This window comes from Crocuta crocuta, unplaced genomic scaffold (assembly GCF_008692635.1).
Source record: "Crocuta crocuta isolate KB4526 unplaced genomic scaffold, BGI_CrCroc_1.0 scaffold235, whole genome shotgun sequence".
Classification (NCBI taxonomy): domain Eukaryota; kingdom Metazoa; phylum Chordata; class Mammalia; order Carnivora; family Hyaenidae; genus Crocuta; species Crocuta crocuta.
Window position 1 is genome coordinate 2,405,423 of NW_027531285.1, and position 18,290 is coordinate 2,423,712.

Sequence of the window (18,290 nt, forward strand, 5' to 3'; positions counted from 1 at the left end):
CAGTAGCACTTTTGCATTCCCATCATGAACGCATGAGAGTTCCTACTGCTCCACAGGCAGCTTTGGGTGTGCCAGTGTTCTGGATTTTTGCTATTCTAATAGGTGTGTAATAGTATCTCATTTTGTTTTCATTTGCATTTTCCTGGTGACACCTGATGTGGAGGGTCTTTCATGTGCTTGTTTGCAATCTGTATATCTTCTTTGGTAAGATGTCTGTTAAGGTATTTGGGCCATTTTTTAATCAGGTTGTTTTCTTATTGTCGAGTTTTAAGAATTGTTTGTATATTTTGGATAGCAGTACTTTATTGTATATTTGTATATAAGTATATACATATATGTATTTTGTCTTCTGTAGTGAAAGTGAACATAAATAAAACTTTTATTATTACAAGTTTGGTCACAGGGCACCTAGGTGGCTCAGTCAGTTAAGCATTGGGCTTTGGCTCAGGTCATGATCTCACAGTTCATGGGTTGGAGCCCCATGTCGGGCTCTGTGCTGACAGCTCAGAGCTTCGAGCCTGCTTCGGATTCTGTGCAGGTGTCTCCCTCTCTCTCTGCTTCTCCCCCCACTTGTGCTCTGTCTCTCAAAAATAAATAAATGTTAAAAAATAAATAAATGAAATAAAATAAAGGTTTGGCCACTACTATACTGGCATAAATGAACCTAGTTGTGCCAGGGAATATGGAAGAGAAAACTTGGGCTTTCCTTTAGATGTAAGAGGAACATAAAGTTTATTGTACTTATTGCTGTATAAAAACTTTTTTTTCCTGTTGCATTCTAACCTCATTAAGAATTACAGAAGCAGAAGAAGGTGCAGATTGCACTATGAAGTATTTAGGTCAGGTCTAAAGAATAGTTCAAATTGATCCCTATTTAGTGGTCCCTAAACAATACAGTGGTTACCAAAAGAGGTAGCTCCTGGGACTTGCAGTCACCACATTAGGCAGTGGCTGTGTGGATTGCAAGAGAAAGTGAAAGATGATAGTTAAACAGCCATGCTTCCACCTTTTTGGAAGGCTCATGACCATGAAGAAGCTATTTGCATTGCTTGTCCATAAATAACCCTGCACAGTTCAATTTGAAATTTCAAATTGACCCAATTCAACCCCTTATGCAGCTAGAACAGTAATTATAATCCTGGCAGGTCACAGAGTTGTCTTTAGTTTTCACTCTGAGCCCAGAGCACCCACTACTCCGGGTCAAAATTTCAAGGCTCTGCAGGCAGTTCAGCTTTCAGTCGTAGGGCAGCAAGCCTACCGTGCATCCAGAACAACGATGGAATGAAGACCTTCCTGTCGCTGCTGGGACAAAAGGCCAGCATTATTTCAGGACCAAGAATCAATAATCAGATTGGTTCCGTCACTACTCTACCCACAGCCAGCAGAGGTGAGAGTCAGAAGGGAGATGGGATTAATGGGCTGGTGCAGCTCGGCTGGGTAAGGGAGGGGTCATCGGTCCTTTTTTAGTAAGAACCCTCGGCCCCTTTTAGCTGTGCGACCATGGACGGGTTACTTAGCTTCTCTTAGGACTCTGGGACAATTATAGGATCTAATGGCAAGATGTGGGTAAAGTCTTAGTTCAGACACTGGCCCATGGTAAGACTTTAATGAATAGCAGCTAATTTATTTTTGTAGCTATTGCCATTGTCACTATTTCGTGCGTGGACCACCGCCACCACCACCACCATCAACGACTTCCCCTCACGTCTCCACCAGCAGCCCCACCTCCCAGCCTGGCAGCTTCAGGCCCTGGTGACTCATTTATTCCCAGGAAAGCCCTCTAAGCAATACTTTCCGGGGTGACTACTTCTCAGGAGGCAGAAAGTCTCCTCTGGAAACCCTTCTCTCGTTCTCTCGCTCTTTCCTCCCTTGCTCTCCGCCCCTCTATCAAGCCCACTCTCTTTTTCTGGAGTTCAAGCTGTTAGTACGAGGAAACCTCGCCCCAGGACCTAGCTCAGCTCCGCCGCCCGAGGTCGCCCTGACCGGTGCGGGCGCCGTCCCGCACGCCACTGCCCCCTGGCGGACGAGGCCGAGAGCGCCCTGGCCCGGGGGTGGTAGCGCACCCCATCTGCCGGGCGGCGCCGGGCGGACCCTCCCTAGGTTGGTCGCCGCCTCTGCCAACTCCCGCGCCCGCCCGGCTCCCTCCCTCCTCTGGCCGTCCTGCCACATCTTACTCTGCCTGCCACTCGAGGGACCATGTCGCGGTTCAGCTGGGGATACGGCGAACACAACGGTGAGCGAGGGAGGGCTTCACTCCAGGGGGCGGCGGTGGGGACACCCCGTGCACCGCTGATCCCGCGCTTGCGAGAAACTTTTTCGTTCCTCTTTAAGATGAGCAGCCTTCCCCAGAGCCAAATGCAGGAAGTAAAGAGACGACTTAAGTCTTGCGTAGGCAGGAAAAGTGTCTTTTGGAGGGTGTCAGTGGGGAGGTGGTGTGTATTAGCCCTGTGACGATTCCCCCAAGCCCCGGAATCTTCGTATATGTCCGTTCACTTTCATTAGAAAAGCCCAGGACTTTCCCCAGTAGTAACTACTTGCCAGTTAAAGGCACGGAGATTAGAGCCTGATGACAGACTTTAATGAATGGAGGGCAAGTTTGCTTTCAGTGTTTTGAGTTCATTATTCACAGGAAACAAATCACGGAAAACATTTGAAGCCATACTTAAGAAATTTTAATAACTGAATCACAACCCTGAAGATTGAAGTTGCCTTCTTGGCACCCGAAGTACTGCAGATATCTTAATAGCCGTTACTCTAAAATATTGCCTTCGTAATTTGCAGTTGATTGACTGGTCCTGTTAGCTTCAGGAGGTCTCAGGTTCTTTCTAAAAAAATAAAGTTATGCTTTGGACCGCTTCACTCTTTCCCCCTCTCCCACACTCATCCGTGCAGAGATAGAGGATTAGCAAAGGATTATTCAAATTTTAACACGTTGGCAAAAATGGATTTATTGATGGGAGCGGCAGTAATAATAAGATGTATACTTTTCTTCTATATACTAAATCATCAAAATAACCATTATTTGAAATAACTGCACAGTGACACCAAGAAAGCCTTATAGTGAATTGGTGTCAAAATTAGATCAGTGAATAATAATAATAATAATAATAATACTTTCCGTGGATTAACATGCATATTATTGAACAGTACCATATAGTCAAATTTTAGAGAAAGTTTACGTTCACAAAGAAAGCTTTTCAGCTTCATTTCTAATTGTAGCCTTCTTGAGGTTATGATTAACTTGCCAGTTTAAAATGGCAGCGGTGATATTTAGAACTTTAATAATAAAAGGTATAATTTAGGTGAATTTCTAATTTTTGACTCGGACTGTAATTATAATCTCACACTTTGCTAATTTCCAATTTATGTTTGGAGAAAAAAAACACAAAAAATTCTTTTAATTTCCCTCTCTGCTGGAATAATTTTAATTTCTGTCATTTCATACTTACTGGGTGTCAGCAGTGCCCTCACTATAGTTAGGAAGAAGGGTATTTTCAATCAATGAGTACTGACTACCCTTTAGTACATTTATACATTAGAAAATATTGGGGCGCCTGGGTGGCTTAGTCGGTTAAGCGTCCGACTTTCGCTTAGGTCATGATCTCGCGGTTCGCGGGTTCTTAGGTCATGATCTCGCGGTTCGCGGGTTCGAGCCCCGCGTCGGGCTCTGTGCTGACGGCCAGCTCAGAGCCTGGAGCCTGTTTCAGTCTGTGACTCCCTCTCCCTCTGACCCTGCCCTGCTCACGCTGTCTCTCTCTTTCCTAGAAATAAATAAAAATATTTTTTAAGAAACGAAAATATTGGCCCCAGTGAAACCCATCTTCAGAAATTTAAAAAATCTATCTTTGAAAAGCCATTACTAAATAGTGATTTTGTATTTCTGCTAAGAATTGTAGGGCCATTTCCTGGTTTTCAGTGCTTTCTGAGGACGGTGCCTGTAAGTAGATCAACTGTGGCAAAATGCTATCGGAGATGTGTTGTATCCTGACGGGGCAACTTTAGTTGCTGGCTTTCTGTTTAGACTGGCCAAAGCAATGAATGAGCAGAAAAAGGAAACTTAAACAAGGGGTAGTAGCAATGATAAAATGGAACACTAAGAAGTGAGCCATTGGAAGGGGGTACCACCTTCACCAAATACCTAAAAATTCTTCCACTCACCTGTGGTAGTTTTACTGGTTTCGTTTAGGGAATGTGACAATTACTGAAAATTACATATCTGTAGATATTTAAAAGTTCTTGAATTAGTGGAAGAATCATCATATATTGCTACTTAAGAACTGGGTTTAAGTAGGTTTAAAGTTGAATGTTTTGGAAACGTTTTTTTAAAAGGGGGCCTGTTTAAGAGGCAGGAAAATGAACCCACTATAGTGGTTAATAAATACTGTTGAGTAATTTATGCAGAGTGGCATTGTTATTATTTTATTTCAATTTGCCTCTGCTTTTCAAAATTATTCTTGTTATAAAGGTCTGGAAACAGGAGAGTAAAGGAATTGGGAGGAGAAAGAAACTCTTTCCTAGTTGGAAAAAAGTCAACAACAACATTTCATGATACCTGCATTACATATTTGAAATCTAACCCTCATTAGGTTGACTCATACTTGGTGGCAGTGAAAAGAAAACTTTTTTTCACTTAAAGAAGGGACTAGATTGTACAAAGAAGAAGTGCCAGAAAGGTAAATGAGAGTACTCAATAAACCAGGAAATGTAATGCCTTCTCTGTATTAAGTAGGCAAGGACTTTTGATGTTCAAGTTGCTTTGAAGTCCAAAGTGTTGGCTTCACATGGAGAAGAGCTTTTAAGTTATGTGAATCGTTATATATTCATGCTTTGACTTTTTGTACCTGATGCATATGTGAAGGAAAGAGCTTAAGCTTTCTCCTTTGCAAAACTGAAGAGTAATAAGGAGCATTAGATTTAGAGACTGAAGCTGTTGAAAATTGCAATATATTTGCATTTCTTGAAGTTTCATTCTAAATCTTTAAAAATATTTGTTGTCAGTAACAAATATTTAATTGTCAGGATGTGTCACTAAACATTTCTTTAATGTTTATTTATTTATTTTGAGAGAGAGGAAGAGAGTGTGTGTGCAGAGGGGCGGGCCAGGGAGAAAGAGAGAGAGAGAATCCCCAGCAGACTCCACCCTGTCAGTGCATGAAGCCCCATCTCACAAACTGTGAGATCATGACTGGAGCAGAAATCAAGAGTTGGATGCTCAACCAACTGAGCCACCCAGGCACCCCCAGGCTGTGTCTTTTTCATAAGTACTTGAATCTTGGAGAAATCAAGTTAATGAAGTAGGGAAAAGCCTAGTCGGTAGCCTGTGCGCTACCGACCTGGTGGTAGTTGTATAAATTGCAAGCAGTAGACAATAAGAACCTCTAACCTGTAAAGTGACTACTCACATCTGTAAAATGACTTAGAGGTTATCCTAAAGCTGCAGTCTTGCTGTTGATTTGTGGAGGCAGAGCTTGAACAAAATCTTCCAGAGAAATGAACAGTCTAGACAAAGGAATTGGCTGCTTATTGGTTCATATCAGTTCACCAAACATGTGTCTGACTTGGGAACTTGATGCAGTTTTGACTTTTTTGAATAGAGGATCAGGATGACAATTTTCCCTTGTGTTGGAATTCAAATGTAACATTGGCAAAATAACCAAAGAAGGACCTTCTGAAATGTTCAAAGAAAGAAAGAAATTGTTACCTGACTCCACTGAAGATAATCAACAATATTACATTTGCTGACATGGTGCAGCCATTTTATTTGGATTATACTATGTGAAAAATTTACATATTTCCTTAGTATCCTGTTGCACATTGCGGGTAGCTGAGTTGAGGCCTGGGTGACACCTGAAGACACCAGTGAGTGATAGAAGAAACAAGTAGGGATTGCATTTTTTTAAGTTTATTTATTTAAACTTAATAAATAAGAGAGAGAGAGAGCAGGAGAGGGGCAGAGAGACAGAGAGAGAGAGAATCCCAAGCAGGCTCCACACTGCAGCATGGAGCCTGACGCAGGGCTCAAACCTACAAACCATGGGATCATGACCTGAGCTAAAATCAAGACTCAGACGCTTAATCAACTGAGCCACCCAGGCACCCCAGGGATAGCATTTTGAAGAACTGCACCTTTTTCACTACATAGCTTTCTCAGTTCCATTCATTCTTTCATCCCATGAACTTGGAGACCTCTGGCCTACCACAGATCTTTCTTAGAGCTGAGATTAAATCTCATTGTTTTCCATGATCAATTATGATGTTGTTTTTAGTTTGGTAGAAAGGAACATTTGGAAAGCACTTTTTAAACCTTATATACTTTTTGTCGCAAGGGTTGATTTAATGCTGTAAATGAATTAAGGCAAACCAGGAAGTTTTCATACCTATAAAAGAACACAGACTTATAAAAAAAAAAAAAAAAGTGGATGCAAAGGTTGTGAGGATAAATATCTTATTTTATTAATCTTTTTTATTCCTTCAACTCAAGCATAGTGGATTGCACTCGATAAATGTTGGTGAATAAAGTAACATACTTAGTCCTTTTCTTTCGGTCCTATGTATTTAAGGCCCTATTCACTGGAATAAATTTTTCCCTATTGCTGATGGGGATCAGCAATCTCCAATTGAGATTAAAACCAAAGAAGTGAAATATGACTCTTCCCTGCAACCTCTGAGTATCAAGTATGATGCAAACTCAGCCAAAATCATCAGTAATAGTGGCCATTCCTTCAGCGTTGACTTTGATGACACAGAGGACAAATCAGGTTGGTTCTTCTTTTTTTTTTTTGGTGGGGGGTGAGGGTCTTGGGTGACTGCCCTGTGATTTCTTATCTTTCATATTTAAAATACCTATGCACTGTATGTTCCTTATTAATACTTTGCAAGAACTTGTAATAAAAATTTTGTTTGGCTATTTCGTGGGATAATGTCTTTCACGCTGTGAATAAGTCATGGACCAGCCAAATAAAACTTTAGTTTATTTGTTAATTTGATAACTAAATGCAGTAGAAAAAGAGAATGTCCTTAAAATGGACATTTAATCCTTCTTCAAGCATATCAACTCCCCAAAGAATGGATGATATCCAATTTAAAGTTAAGATGAGAGAGAAGATTAGAGAGAATCGAATTTTGGAATGCTTCTTAAGGCTTTTGACAAATTACTTTTATTTTTTAGTCTAATATTAGGATGTTGTATTTGCTCTATTAATGAAAAATATAGTTATATTATAAAAATCCTAAATTGGAAGAAAGATTTTCACTTATTCACTAATCTCAGATTTAGGTTTATAATAATATCCTGTATTTATGTGATACTATATTGTTAGCAAAAACTACAAGCTCATAAAATTTCTTTCTCATATTTGTCAAATTCATAAAAGATACATTTTCATCAGAGCATTGTAAAAAATACACAGGAAAGATTAACACATGGTATTTTTAACTTTTGGGGGGAGGAGGGACCTCACTTTTTAAAAAATTAATTTATCTAATTTGAGAGAGAGAGAGAGAGAGTGGGGGAGGGGCAGAGAGAGGAGGAGAGAGAATCCCAGTTAGCACAGAGCCTGATATGGGGCTCAAACCCATGAACTCTGAGATCATGACGTGCGCTGAAATAAAGAGTTGGATGCTTAACCGACTGAGCCACCCAGGCACTGGAAGACCTCACTTTTTATATATTGTATCCAATTGTCTTTTGTTTAAGCCCTCAGTTTCATGATTCTGTATTAATAGATATAGTTGATGAAATGGGTACATTATAAATAGTCCATGGCTTCTGAGTATCAGGTTTATACCACCCATAATCATAGTTTGATACTGTTTATGTCTTAAACATAAAAACCTGAGGCTATCTACTCCTGCTGTTAAAATAAGAAATGATTAAATATACGTCACCTAAAACTTTAAGGTTTTATTTATAAATGTAGGCAGCCTTAGTCATAAAAATTTCTTTCTTGAATTTGTTTGATGATGATCTAGGTTTCCTCTCTTCCTCTCCCTTTTTTCTCCCTCTCCCTTCTGTCTTCCTCTCTCTGCCTGTCTCTTTCTCTCTTCCTCTCATTTCCCCTCTACTCTGAGTTAATCCAGGGGAATCAGTTTATGTTTCCAGATTTGACACTTTGTCTGTGACTGGTAGTGTGTGCCGTCTCCCATATGTGAAGGTCTAGTTCCTATCTAGATCACAGTGAAATTACCAGAGTTAATTGGAAATGTCTGTAAAGTACTTTGTGCCCCTCTGAGACAGAAACTCCATAAATATGGGTCATGATTCTCATTCTCTTTTCTCAAGATAAATAAAAAGAGAATGTTTCATGGTGATTCTGGGTATTATATCAGTTAAAAAGTAGAAACCACTATAGTTAAATTGTTGTTGATTTTTATTTTTCTTTGGTAAACTATAAGAAACCCAAACTTTATATAGCAAACCATTTTCATTTGAATAAAACAGTTTCCATTTGGTAAAGAAGCCATTCTTGGCCAAAATTAACTCTGAATCCGACCAGCCAGGGTTCAGGGGCACTTGGATGGCTCGGTTGGTTAAAAATCTGACTCTTGATTTTGGCTCAGGTCATGACCTCATGGTTCATGGGTTTGAGCCCTGTGTTGGGTACTGCACTGACAGTGTGGAGCCTGCTTAGGATTCTCTCTTTTCCTCTCTCTCTGCCCCTCCCCTGCTCAAAATAAATAAATGAAAGAAAAGAGAGAGAGAGAGAGAGAGAGAGAAACTACAGGCATGAGACTTTCCTTATGGTCCTCGTAGGGCTTCTTTGGCTGGGCAGTTGCACTCCCCATGGTCAACCTCTGGTGAGCCACCCTTTAGAATTTAATAGTCCTTTAAAAAGGGGGTAGGAGGTTATGATATTTTGGGGTAAGAATTCCTATTGGCCACAGTAGGGGGTAAATAGTGATCTGGCAAGGAAAGACAAAGGCATTCTCACCTTCGCTACTGGCCTCTCTGTAGTCAGACAGGATCTCACCTCTCTGGGAATCTCACCTGCCTGGCCCCACAACTCCTCCTGTGGCACGTGGCTTGTCCCATCACACAGCTTCCCACACTGCTCTGTAACTGCCAGGTGGTTCTCTCTCCACTCAGATGAAGACCCCCCGGTGGGCAACAGCTCTGTCTTACTCAACGATCTAGCATAGAGCCTTGCATACAATAGGTCCTCGGTAAATGTGTGTTTAAGTTAAAAACATTTTTTTTTTAATGATGTTTCTTGGAGGACATAGAAAATTGATATGACTGGATGCCTAGGTGGCCCCGTGGGTTAAGTGAAATCAGGAGACTTTAGCTCAGGTCATGATCTCATGGTCCTGGTATCAAACCTCATGTCAGGCTCCTCACTGAGTGTGGAACCTGCTTGAGATTCTCTCTCTCTCTCTCTCTCTCTCTCTCTCTCTCTCTCTCTCTCCCCCTCTGTCTGCCCCTCCCCAGTGCTCATACTCTTTCAATAAAAAAAGTAAAATAAAATAAAATAAGAAAATTGATATGGCATTATGGTACAGGATTCATTAGTCTACATAGGTGAAGTCTCAGTAAAATTACAAACCACCAGAAATTAATTAATATTTACCATTTGACACCTGAGTACTTTAAATTATAATTTTTTTAAAGTTTACTTATTTATTTTGAAAGAGACAGAGACAACGTGAGTCTAGGAAGGGCAGAGAGAGAGGGAGAGAGAGAGAATCCCAAGCAGGTACCACGCTGCCAGCAGAGAGCCTGATGTAGGGCTCAAACCCACAAAACTGTTAGATCGTGACCTGAACCGAAACCAAAAGTCTGACCCTTAACTGACTGAGCCACCCTGGTGCCTCTGATATCTAACGAGTTTAAACATTAGTGGATTATTCATTGCTTGAATGTTTTATTATTATTAATATTAATGTTTACTTATTTTTGAGAGAGAGACAGACAGAACGTGAGCAGGGGAGGGGCAGAGAGAGAGGGAGACACAGAATCTGAAGCAGGATCCAGGCTCCAAGCTGTCAGCATAGAGACTGAGTGGGCTCGAACTCATGAACTGTGAGATCATGACCTGAGTTGAAGTCAGAGACTTAACTGACTGAGCCATGCCATTCAGGCGCCCCTGAATGTTTAATCTTTAAAGGCTATTGTACTGATTGTTGTATTTTGATAAATGAGAATTCCTGGAATATAGTAAATACTTAAAAACTATTAATAACAGGCTGATAATAATAAGAAAGAGTAAATAATAGGACTGTGTCCTTTCCATGTATAAGGTATGTTGTGCTGACATCTTTTATTTTATTTTATTTTTTTTTTACAAATAGTTTATTGTCAAATTAGTTTCCACGTAACACTCAGTGCTCATCCCCACAAGTGTCCTCCTCCATGCCCATCCCCCCTCCCCCTGTGCTGACATCTTTTAAAGATGTGAAAAGGAAGGAAGCTAGTTTCTTACTGAGAAAGGCCTTGTAGGAATGAATACAGGTGACATGATGGACTCAGGGCTTATTCTTTAATTTTCACCTCTAGAAATTGTCAATTTCTCTGTTACACTCTAGTTATTTAGTTCTAGTTACCTGGTTCGAGGTAACTGCCTAAATCACCAAATCAACCAAACTCACAAGATCTAAAATTATACATAGGAAAGAAAATAAAACACAAAAAGATATGGGAGAAAGATACCTCAGTTGTATGATTCCTCCAGGAACCAAGATCTCCAGGAAACTGAATTGGTAACTTGTGACAATGTATATATTACAAAACTTTATTGTAATGATGTTTCCTTCCCTAGGCGTAAGTTCCTTGAGGATAGGGACTCATCATCCCATACTTAGTATAGGACACAGTTGCTGGTCCTTTGTAAGGTCTTTGGGCTTCTTGAATGAATAAGCAATCAGAGAATAACCTGATGTGCATATGCTCAGGGCAAGAGAAGCCAGACTTCCTAAAGACTTTCCTGGCTCTGTAAAGAATTCAGGCCCCGCTGACTGGAAACATTTACTGCTTTGGTGTCTCTCTCATGGTATAATCCTGGCAGATTTGTGTTCTTTGGTTCCTCTTTTCCTGGGGTCCAAGCAAAATACAGATGTTCTGTTCATTTAGCTTTACTTCAGAGAACTGTCTACCACACAGTGATTAGGCTATGGCTTTCATTAGATTCATAAGAACATGTTCTGTAGCGATTCCCAGGTCACATACTCAGTAGGCACCTTATAAACTGAAGTTTATGGAGAAATGCTTCTACAGGTGAGGTCTCTTATTTTATGTTTGTAACATTTACAGATGCGACACTAACCTAGGCACTAGAGATACAAGAGAACAAGACAGATGCTCCTTAAAAGAGAACAAGACAGATGTATCCTAGTGGGATAGACAGTAAATGCATTCATAGACCAGTGTGTCAATTTTTAAATTAAATTTTTTTCTGATGTTGTTGCAAACTTTACTTGTCATGTAAGGCCATTGACGACACAGAAAGTGAGCAGGATTAGCAAATTACTAACAATTTTAAAAAGTCCAATTCAATGGAATAACATACACATTTCTGGTTTTACCACATTGTTGGTCCCTGCAACATATAACAAATGACAAGGATTCATTTATGAAGATATTAAAAATTTCCCAAACTTTAATGGTATTTACCTCTGGTTTCTTACTCTCTGTAGACCTCTTATATGAGTGTTTTATTTGGAATAGATTTTTTAAAAGTTCTGAATGAAAGGATAAGTGGACTATATATGTATGCCAAGTATGATTTTGGAGAAACGATTACTGTTTTCAAATATAAGATGGAGACAAAAATTATTTGCTCATCTAGGTTACAGAGGAAGGTGAAGGATTTGATGCTTGAAACCACTAACTCATTCTCCTTAAAAATAATTTTTGTTGCCATTATTCATTTTATACTATAGTTATTTTATTATAGACATCTCAAAGTTAGTGATAAATTAACCTTGATATTTTGACCCACTCTTCCCCATCCTGTGTTTCTTCAGAAGAGCTCTGTTCTAAGAGAATGTTTTCTTCACAAGTAGACATTTGCTGATCATGGTCCCAGTTTGGATATTTTATTTTATTTTAAAGTTTATTCATTATTTATGGAGAGAGAGAGGGAGATAGAGAATCCCAAGCAGGCTCCGTGCGTCAGTGAGGAGCCCAGTGCAGGGCTCACACCCACGAACCATGAGATCATGACCCAAGCTGAAATTAGGAGTTGGACGCTTAACCGACTGAGCCATCCAGGTGCCCCCAGCTTGGATATTTTAATTGAAACACTCACATGTGGAGTCCAAATATGTAGTGTAAGGCAATCTTTGTTGCTTAACTAGCAGAGCTATGCTAATCTGGCGTTAAACCCTGGATACTGAGCAGGCTTTCCAGAGATCAGCCATTTTTCTTGGATGTTTCCCTAACAATGTGTGTTTTTTGGTACGACTTTCTCCTGAGCCAGCTTGTTTGCATCTTCTCCCAAAGTTAATTCCACTTTGATTACTCAAGCTCTGTAATCTGCCTTTTATCTGTGAAGGGACTTTATGTTTCAGCTCAGGTCTTATGCTACTGTTGCAAGAAAAAGAAAGGACAATAGAATTGTTGATTTCTTTTCACTTGGAATGCCATTGCATCCTGCTGTATGGAGTCACTTAGGGAAATTTGCCTTTTAAATTAATTTATCCATGAATAATCTTTAAAACTGTTTGTTTAAAGACAAATCAAATGTTTTATTCATTCATTCATCAAATATTTATCATGCATCTCCTCTGTGATAGGTAACATGCTAGGTGATGGGTGCAGCAGAGATCCAGTCTCTGCCCTCAAGAACACTGTCCAGTGGGAGACTCAAAGCACTAACATTACTCTGCTTATAACAGTGTAACAGAAGAGCAAGCCTTAGATTCTGATGTAAATGCTTCTTTTCTTTTCTTTTTTTTTTTTTTTTTGGACAGGGTTTTGGAAATAGCCATCTTCGCTTATTGTAAAAAAAAAATCTGGATTCAAATAAATCTAAGGAAAGCTCCAACCATTCACCCTTCCAGAAAAAAAAAAAAGTATTGCATATGCTCATTTTTTTCCCCTTGGTAATTTTGATAATTGTAGAAGTCAAGGAACATCCAGGCCAGTCTCCTAATTAAAAATAGACAGACAGATGAACATAAATATAAACAAGAAAGCTAAAGCCCACAGAGGCTTAAGTGAATTTTGAAAGATCACATAATTCAGTTGCTGAGCTGGGACCATTCCCAAATTTGTGGATTCCAACCACACTAACTCTTAATCATTGATGTTCAACTTCTGCTGAGTCAAACTGAGTAAGGGAGAAATGAGTTCAGTTGTACTGGTTAATAGAGGCAGCAATCTGGATCATTTCTCTCCCACAGAAGAGCTCAAAGAAGGGTGTGCCTTAGGCAAATGTATTTTCCCTTTTCTTCGTTACTGCGTGTGATACCTCTTAACACCTTCTGCTTCTTTTTTCAGGACTCCATGCCCAATGTGAAACTTGAACTTGACCCTGAGATCAAGAGTCACATGCTCGAATGAGTGAGCCAGCCAGGCACCCCATAACCTCTTTTCCTTCATGTATAAGATGGATCATTTTTGACAAATTTTGAGATCTCTCTCTCTCCGTATCTCTATATGTCTGCCTATCTGAAATCTCTGAAGAGGAAGGTCATTTAAATCAAACTTTTATTAAGGCTACACCTTATAATCTAACACTTAGTTCTACTGGATGTTGATGGGAGATTAGTAATGTGTATGGTGTATCTGATGCTTTCTTATCCCCCCACATCCTTTAAACATGTCCAATGAAGATTAATTAGGAGGCAACAGGTTAGAGCTATGTTTTATATTAAGCTTCTTAATATACTTAAGATATGATTCTGTTGCCAGGAAAGAGTTAATTTTGCACTGTATTCCAGATTTCCCTGGGAAGATAGAATTTAAGTACAGAAGATGTGCTTAGTTGGCCAATGTTTCTAGTAATCCCAACAATAATAAAATAGTAATAATAGTGAACATGTCCAGTGTTCTCACTGTGTGTCAGGAAGTGATAAGTCCTTTGTATTCAACTTTTCTCTTAGTTTCAAAACAGCATTAGGAGGGAGCATTACTCTCCCGAGGTTACAGACATGAAAGCCAAAGCTTTGAAGTTAGAGTTCATGCAAGATTACACAGTAAGAACCTAAACCTAGGTCTTCACAGTGCAGGAGACTCTTCTTTAACCATAATGCTGGGCTGCTCTACCAAGTTCAAGTGGCCCTCTTTATAGATCACATCCTTATTCAGAGAGGCCGACATTCTCCAATAAACAGACCAATCCCTTATCTTTAAGAACTCCTAAGTTCTTCTACTTTCCAACCACTGTGTCTATTGTGATTTCCCAGATGTTCCATAAAAATCTGTATTGTAGACTCTCACACCTTTTAAAATGTTTGTTTTTGCTCTTCATATACCTAAAAGTTGTGTTCCTGTCCACAAACTGAATGACACATTTGTAAAAACTTCCTTGGAGGACCTGAGCATGTTGAATAATTCAGGGAGATGATGTGGGTCATAGTAGCATGTGTAAAGAGTATTTTTCTTGCTAACAATTGAAAACGCATTGCCATTTAGTCCTGCGTGGGGGTCCCCTCACTGGAAACTACAGGCTGCGGCAGTTTCACCTGCACTGGGGGTCTGCTGATGATCATGGCTCTGAACACGTGGTGGATGGAGTGAGATACGCTGCAGAGGTAAGCCAGCAGACATAGATTCACAGTTCTGTATTTGCCGAGGTGATGGAATTTAAGGAACTCAGAGGGCAGCTCTCTTGACTCCAAATTGATCCTGAGCCAATTAGGTATCTTGGTGTCTGAAATTGCTTTATTCAATCAACATGAGAGTTTTTCGATATGAGAAGCGATCAGTGTGGCCCTTCTGAGTCTTAAACCAACTCTGAAGTTTAGGATTATTGTACTTATTCTAGAAATGAGTAAATTGCAGATTTGGAGAGATTAAGTAATTTATCCAATTAGGAGGTGGGTGAGATGGGTTTAAATTCAGGTCTGTCTGATACCAAATTACAAATCTTTTTATACTATCTATTGTGTTTCCTGAAAGTCCACTATAAAGGCAGAGAAAGAGACCTTTGATTTGGGCCCAACTGTGTACATATTTGGTCCAGACAGAGACATATGCTAATATCATATTTTGTGGAGGTGATAGTAAATGGCAGAGTTTCTTGTAGGGAAGAAAAAAATAAAGACACAAATTCTGCTAAAGTCTACATTATCTCTTTATTTACAGGTATAAAGTGGAATCTGTTATTAAGGTCATTGGTAAAGCATAACAAGATAAAGCATTCATTGACTCTTTAAAAATTCTTTTCATTGTTTATTTAGTTTTTGAGAGACAGAGAGAGACAGAACGTGAGTGGGAGAAGGACACTAAGAGAAGGGAACACAGAATCCAAAGCAGGCTCCAGGCTCTGAGGTGTCAACACAGAGCTCGATGGGGGGCTTGAACTCACAAACTATGAGATCATGACCTGAACTGAAGTTGGCCACTTAACTGATTGAGCCACCCAGACACCCCTCATTGATTTTTTTTTAAATTGGGAAGTCACTTTTTAATAATTATATTAATTAATAATACTCTACTTTTTCTAATCCTATGTTAAGTGACAAAGCATAATATACTTCAAGTTTTCATACTGTTAAATATTGCTAACGCCCAGCTTTTTCATCATATCAAAATGAATTATTGTCTGACTCAACCAAAGCTATTCATGTGAAAATAATTTGGCCTGTGAGTTGTCTAGATATGAGACAGAGCAGTGTTACCAGGCCAGTAAGGTTTGTCTTCATTTCCTCATGGCTACTAAGCTGTGGAGTATAGACACTCCTTTATAACTCTGCTGTTCAGAGAAATCCAGCCAACAGGACCTTTTTCCAGTTTTGCTCTTCCATTCACATGCACATCTGTTCTTTGAGCCTGTCAACCAAAGTGTCCATTTTGTCTACTTAAGACACCTTTGTTTGAGGCCAAGTGCTTAAGGTATGGGACCTGCTCGGGGCGCCTGGGTGGCTTAGTCGGTTAAGCGTCCGACTTTCACTTAGGTCATGATCTCGCGGTTCGTGGGTTCGAGCCCCGTGTCGGGCTCTGTGCTGACTGCCAGCTCAGAGCCTGGAGCCTGTTTCAGTCTGTGACTCCCTCTCAGAGCCTGGAGCCTGTTTCAGTCTGTGACTCCCTCTCTCTCTGACCCTCCCCTGCTCACGCTGTCTCTCTCTCTCTCCTAGAAATAAATAAAACATTAAAAAATAATAATAATAAAGGTATGGGACCTGCTCTATTTTCAGGATGGGCAAATAAAATGTATAGTCAGAGAGGTCCATGCTAGTGGACAAAAGATGCCAAGAATGTGGGAAGTGGGACTCCTGATTCTGTGTCGTGTCTCAGTTTATATCATCCACTGAACAGTTTTCATCTTGCTTTCTCACATTTTGTGTTCTAAATTTAACACATTGTTCTGAATCCTAAAGGCTTTGTGGGGATTGAGCTGACTTTGGATTATTGCTTTGTAATTTTCCTAAACAACTAAGAAAAATTATTCACATTGCTTTATAGTTTTACTTTCTAGTTTCATAAACTTAAATGTACACTCTCAGAGAGGTCTTATTTGAGCTGACAAGTTGTTTCTTGAAAAGGGGACTCACATCTTGAAATTTTCCAGAAGCTCAGAGTCCTGACTTGCAGAGCAAGAAACATCTTTGTAGACTTTTCTTCTTGAAGGAGATAAAGCTTTGACTGGAATTTCATATATTCTATTTTTCTCATATATTCTTTAATATGTTTTTAAGGCTATTTCTTATTTTGTTCATTTGTTCGTGAATTCATTCACTTTTTAAGAATTCATGGTGACCCACTATGTCCCCATGTTTGCCCAGCTGACTCGTGCTCATCCTGAAGGGAATGCTAAAAGGAAGTAAGGACAGAGCAGGGAACACTTCCCTGTGAAGAGTCTTCAACCCCAACCTGAAGGATGAGCAGGAATGCGCCAGGCAAAGGGGAGAGACAGCACTGGCCCTGTGCATAGGATCATTTTGAGGACTTAGGGTGGGAAAGTGCATTCCATAGTTGAAGAACAAAGTGTCTAGTTGGATTAATGCGTGAATAACAGGGAGGCGAGCTGCCACATGTAGGGTTGGCAGGGCCAGAGGGCCTGAACTTAATGAGGTAAGTCATGGTAATGATTGTGAACTTCATCCTCTGTGCAGTGGAACTTCATCCTCTGTGCACTGGGAAGCCACTGACTGGCTTTGAACTGAGAAGTGATCACATTTGCATTTAAAAAATATTCCAGGAATGATTTGAAAATCAATAGGGTTGAAGCAGAGATGGATAAGGGTACTCAGTGAGAAGGGTTTTGGGGAGAGTTACAGGTAAACTGATGACAGTACAGTTAATTTGAGTGCCAGCTGGAATTATAGACTGGAAATATCCCCCTTCAGTGGGATTTGTTGATTAATTTAGCTTGAAGGGGAGTAGAGGAGGGGGTCATTGTTTCTGGTTTGAGACAAGACTCCTGATGAAGAATAAGGAAGTCTGGGTCAGACCTCAGGGTTGGGGGTCTGTTAGAGGTAGGTGATAAACACATTAATAAATGGTACATGGTAAGTACTTTGATAGGAACAATATACGGGAGCTGGTAATGTGACTGAGTAGTTAGGACAAGTTTCTTTGTGATTTATACGAATTGAAACTGAATGGCTAAGGAGTCACTATGAGAACATCTAAAGAGCTTCTCAGCAAGAGGGCACAGCAAAGACAGGCGACCCCAGGCAGGAATGAGGTTGGCATGTCTAAGAAGCAAAAGTCTTTGGCTTCTGGGATTGGAATTAATGAAGGAGAAGTTATAGGCCATGTCGTGGAGAGGCAGGCAAGGACCATGCCTTGTCACAGTTTGTGGGGCATGGTGAGAAATTTGGGATTTATCCTCAATGTATCAAGACAAAGACGATGGAAGGTTTTGAGCAGGGGAATGTCATATTCTACTTTATATTTTATAGAATAGAACTAGCTGCTATGTGGAGAAGAGGTTGGGCTAAGGTTGAAACAGGGAGACAAACATAAAGGTTATGGAAATAGTGCAAATGAAAGACGATGGCTTGGGGTGTGGGTGTGGTGGAGATGAAGAGAGCTAGATGCATCCATGATGTGTTTGAGAAGCGAAGTCAGTGGGACTTGGCAATGAAAAGGATGGATGACAAGACTGAAGGGAGAAAAGAGAGAGGTCTAGAAACACTCCTAAGATTCTGGCTTGAACAAACAGGATCGTTCTGCCATTTACTAA

General features: G+C 40.1%; 1 protein-coding gene across 1 annotated transcript in view; it reads left to right on the forward strand.

Moving 5' to 3' along the window:
- The first annotated feature begins 2,063 nt into the window (after nt 1-2,063).
- The window catches only part of CA13 (carbonic anhydrase 13), a 34,964-nt gene continuing 18,737 nt past the window's right edge, over nt 2,064-18,290 (forward strand). The window contains exons 1-3 of the mRNA XM_077771223.1: nt 2,064-2,233; nt 6,561-6,758; nt 14,573-14,691. Coding sequence (XP_077627349.1) covers nt 2,197-2,233; nt 6,561-6,758; nt 14,573-14,691 — 354 coding nt within the window. The 5' untranslated portion in view covers nt 2,064-2,196. The remainder of the gene's footprint in view (nt 2,234-6,560; nt 6,759-14,572; nt 14,692-18,290) is intronic.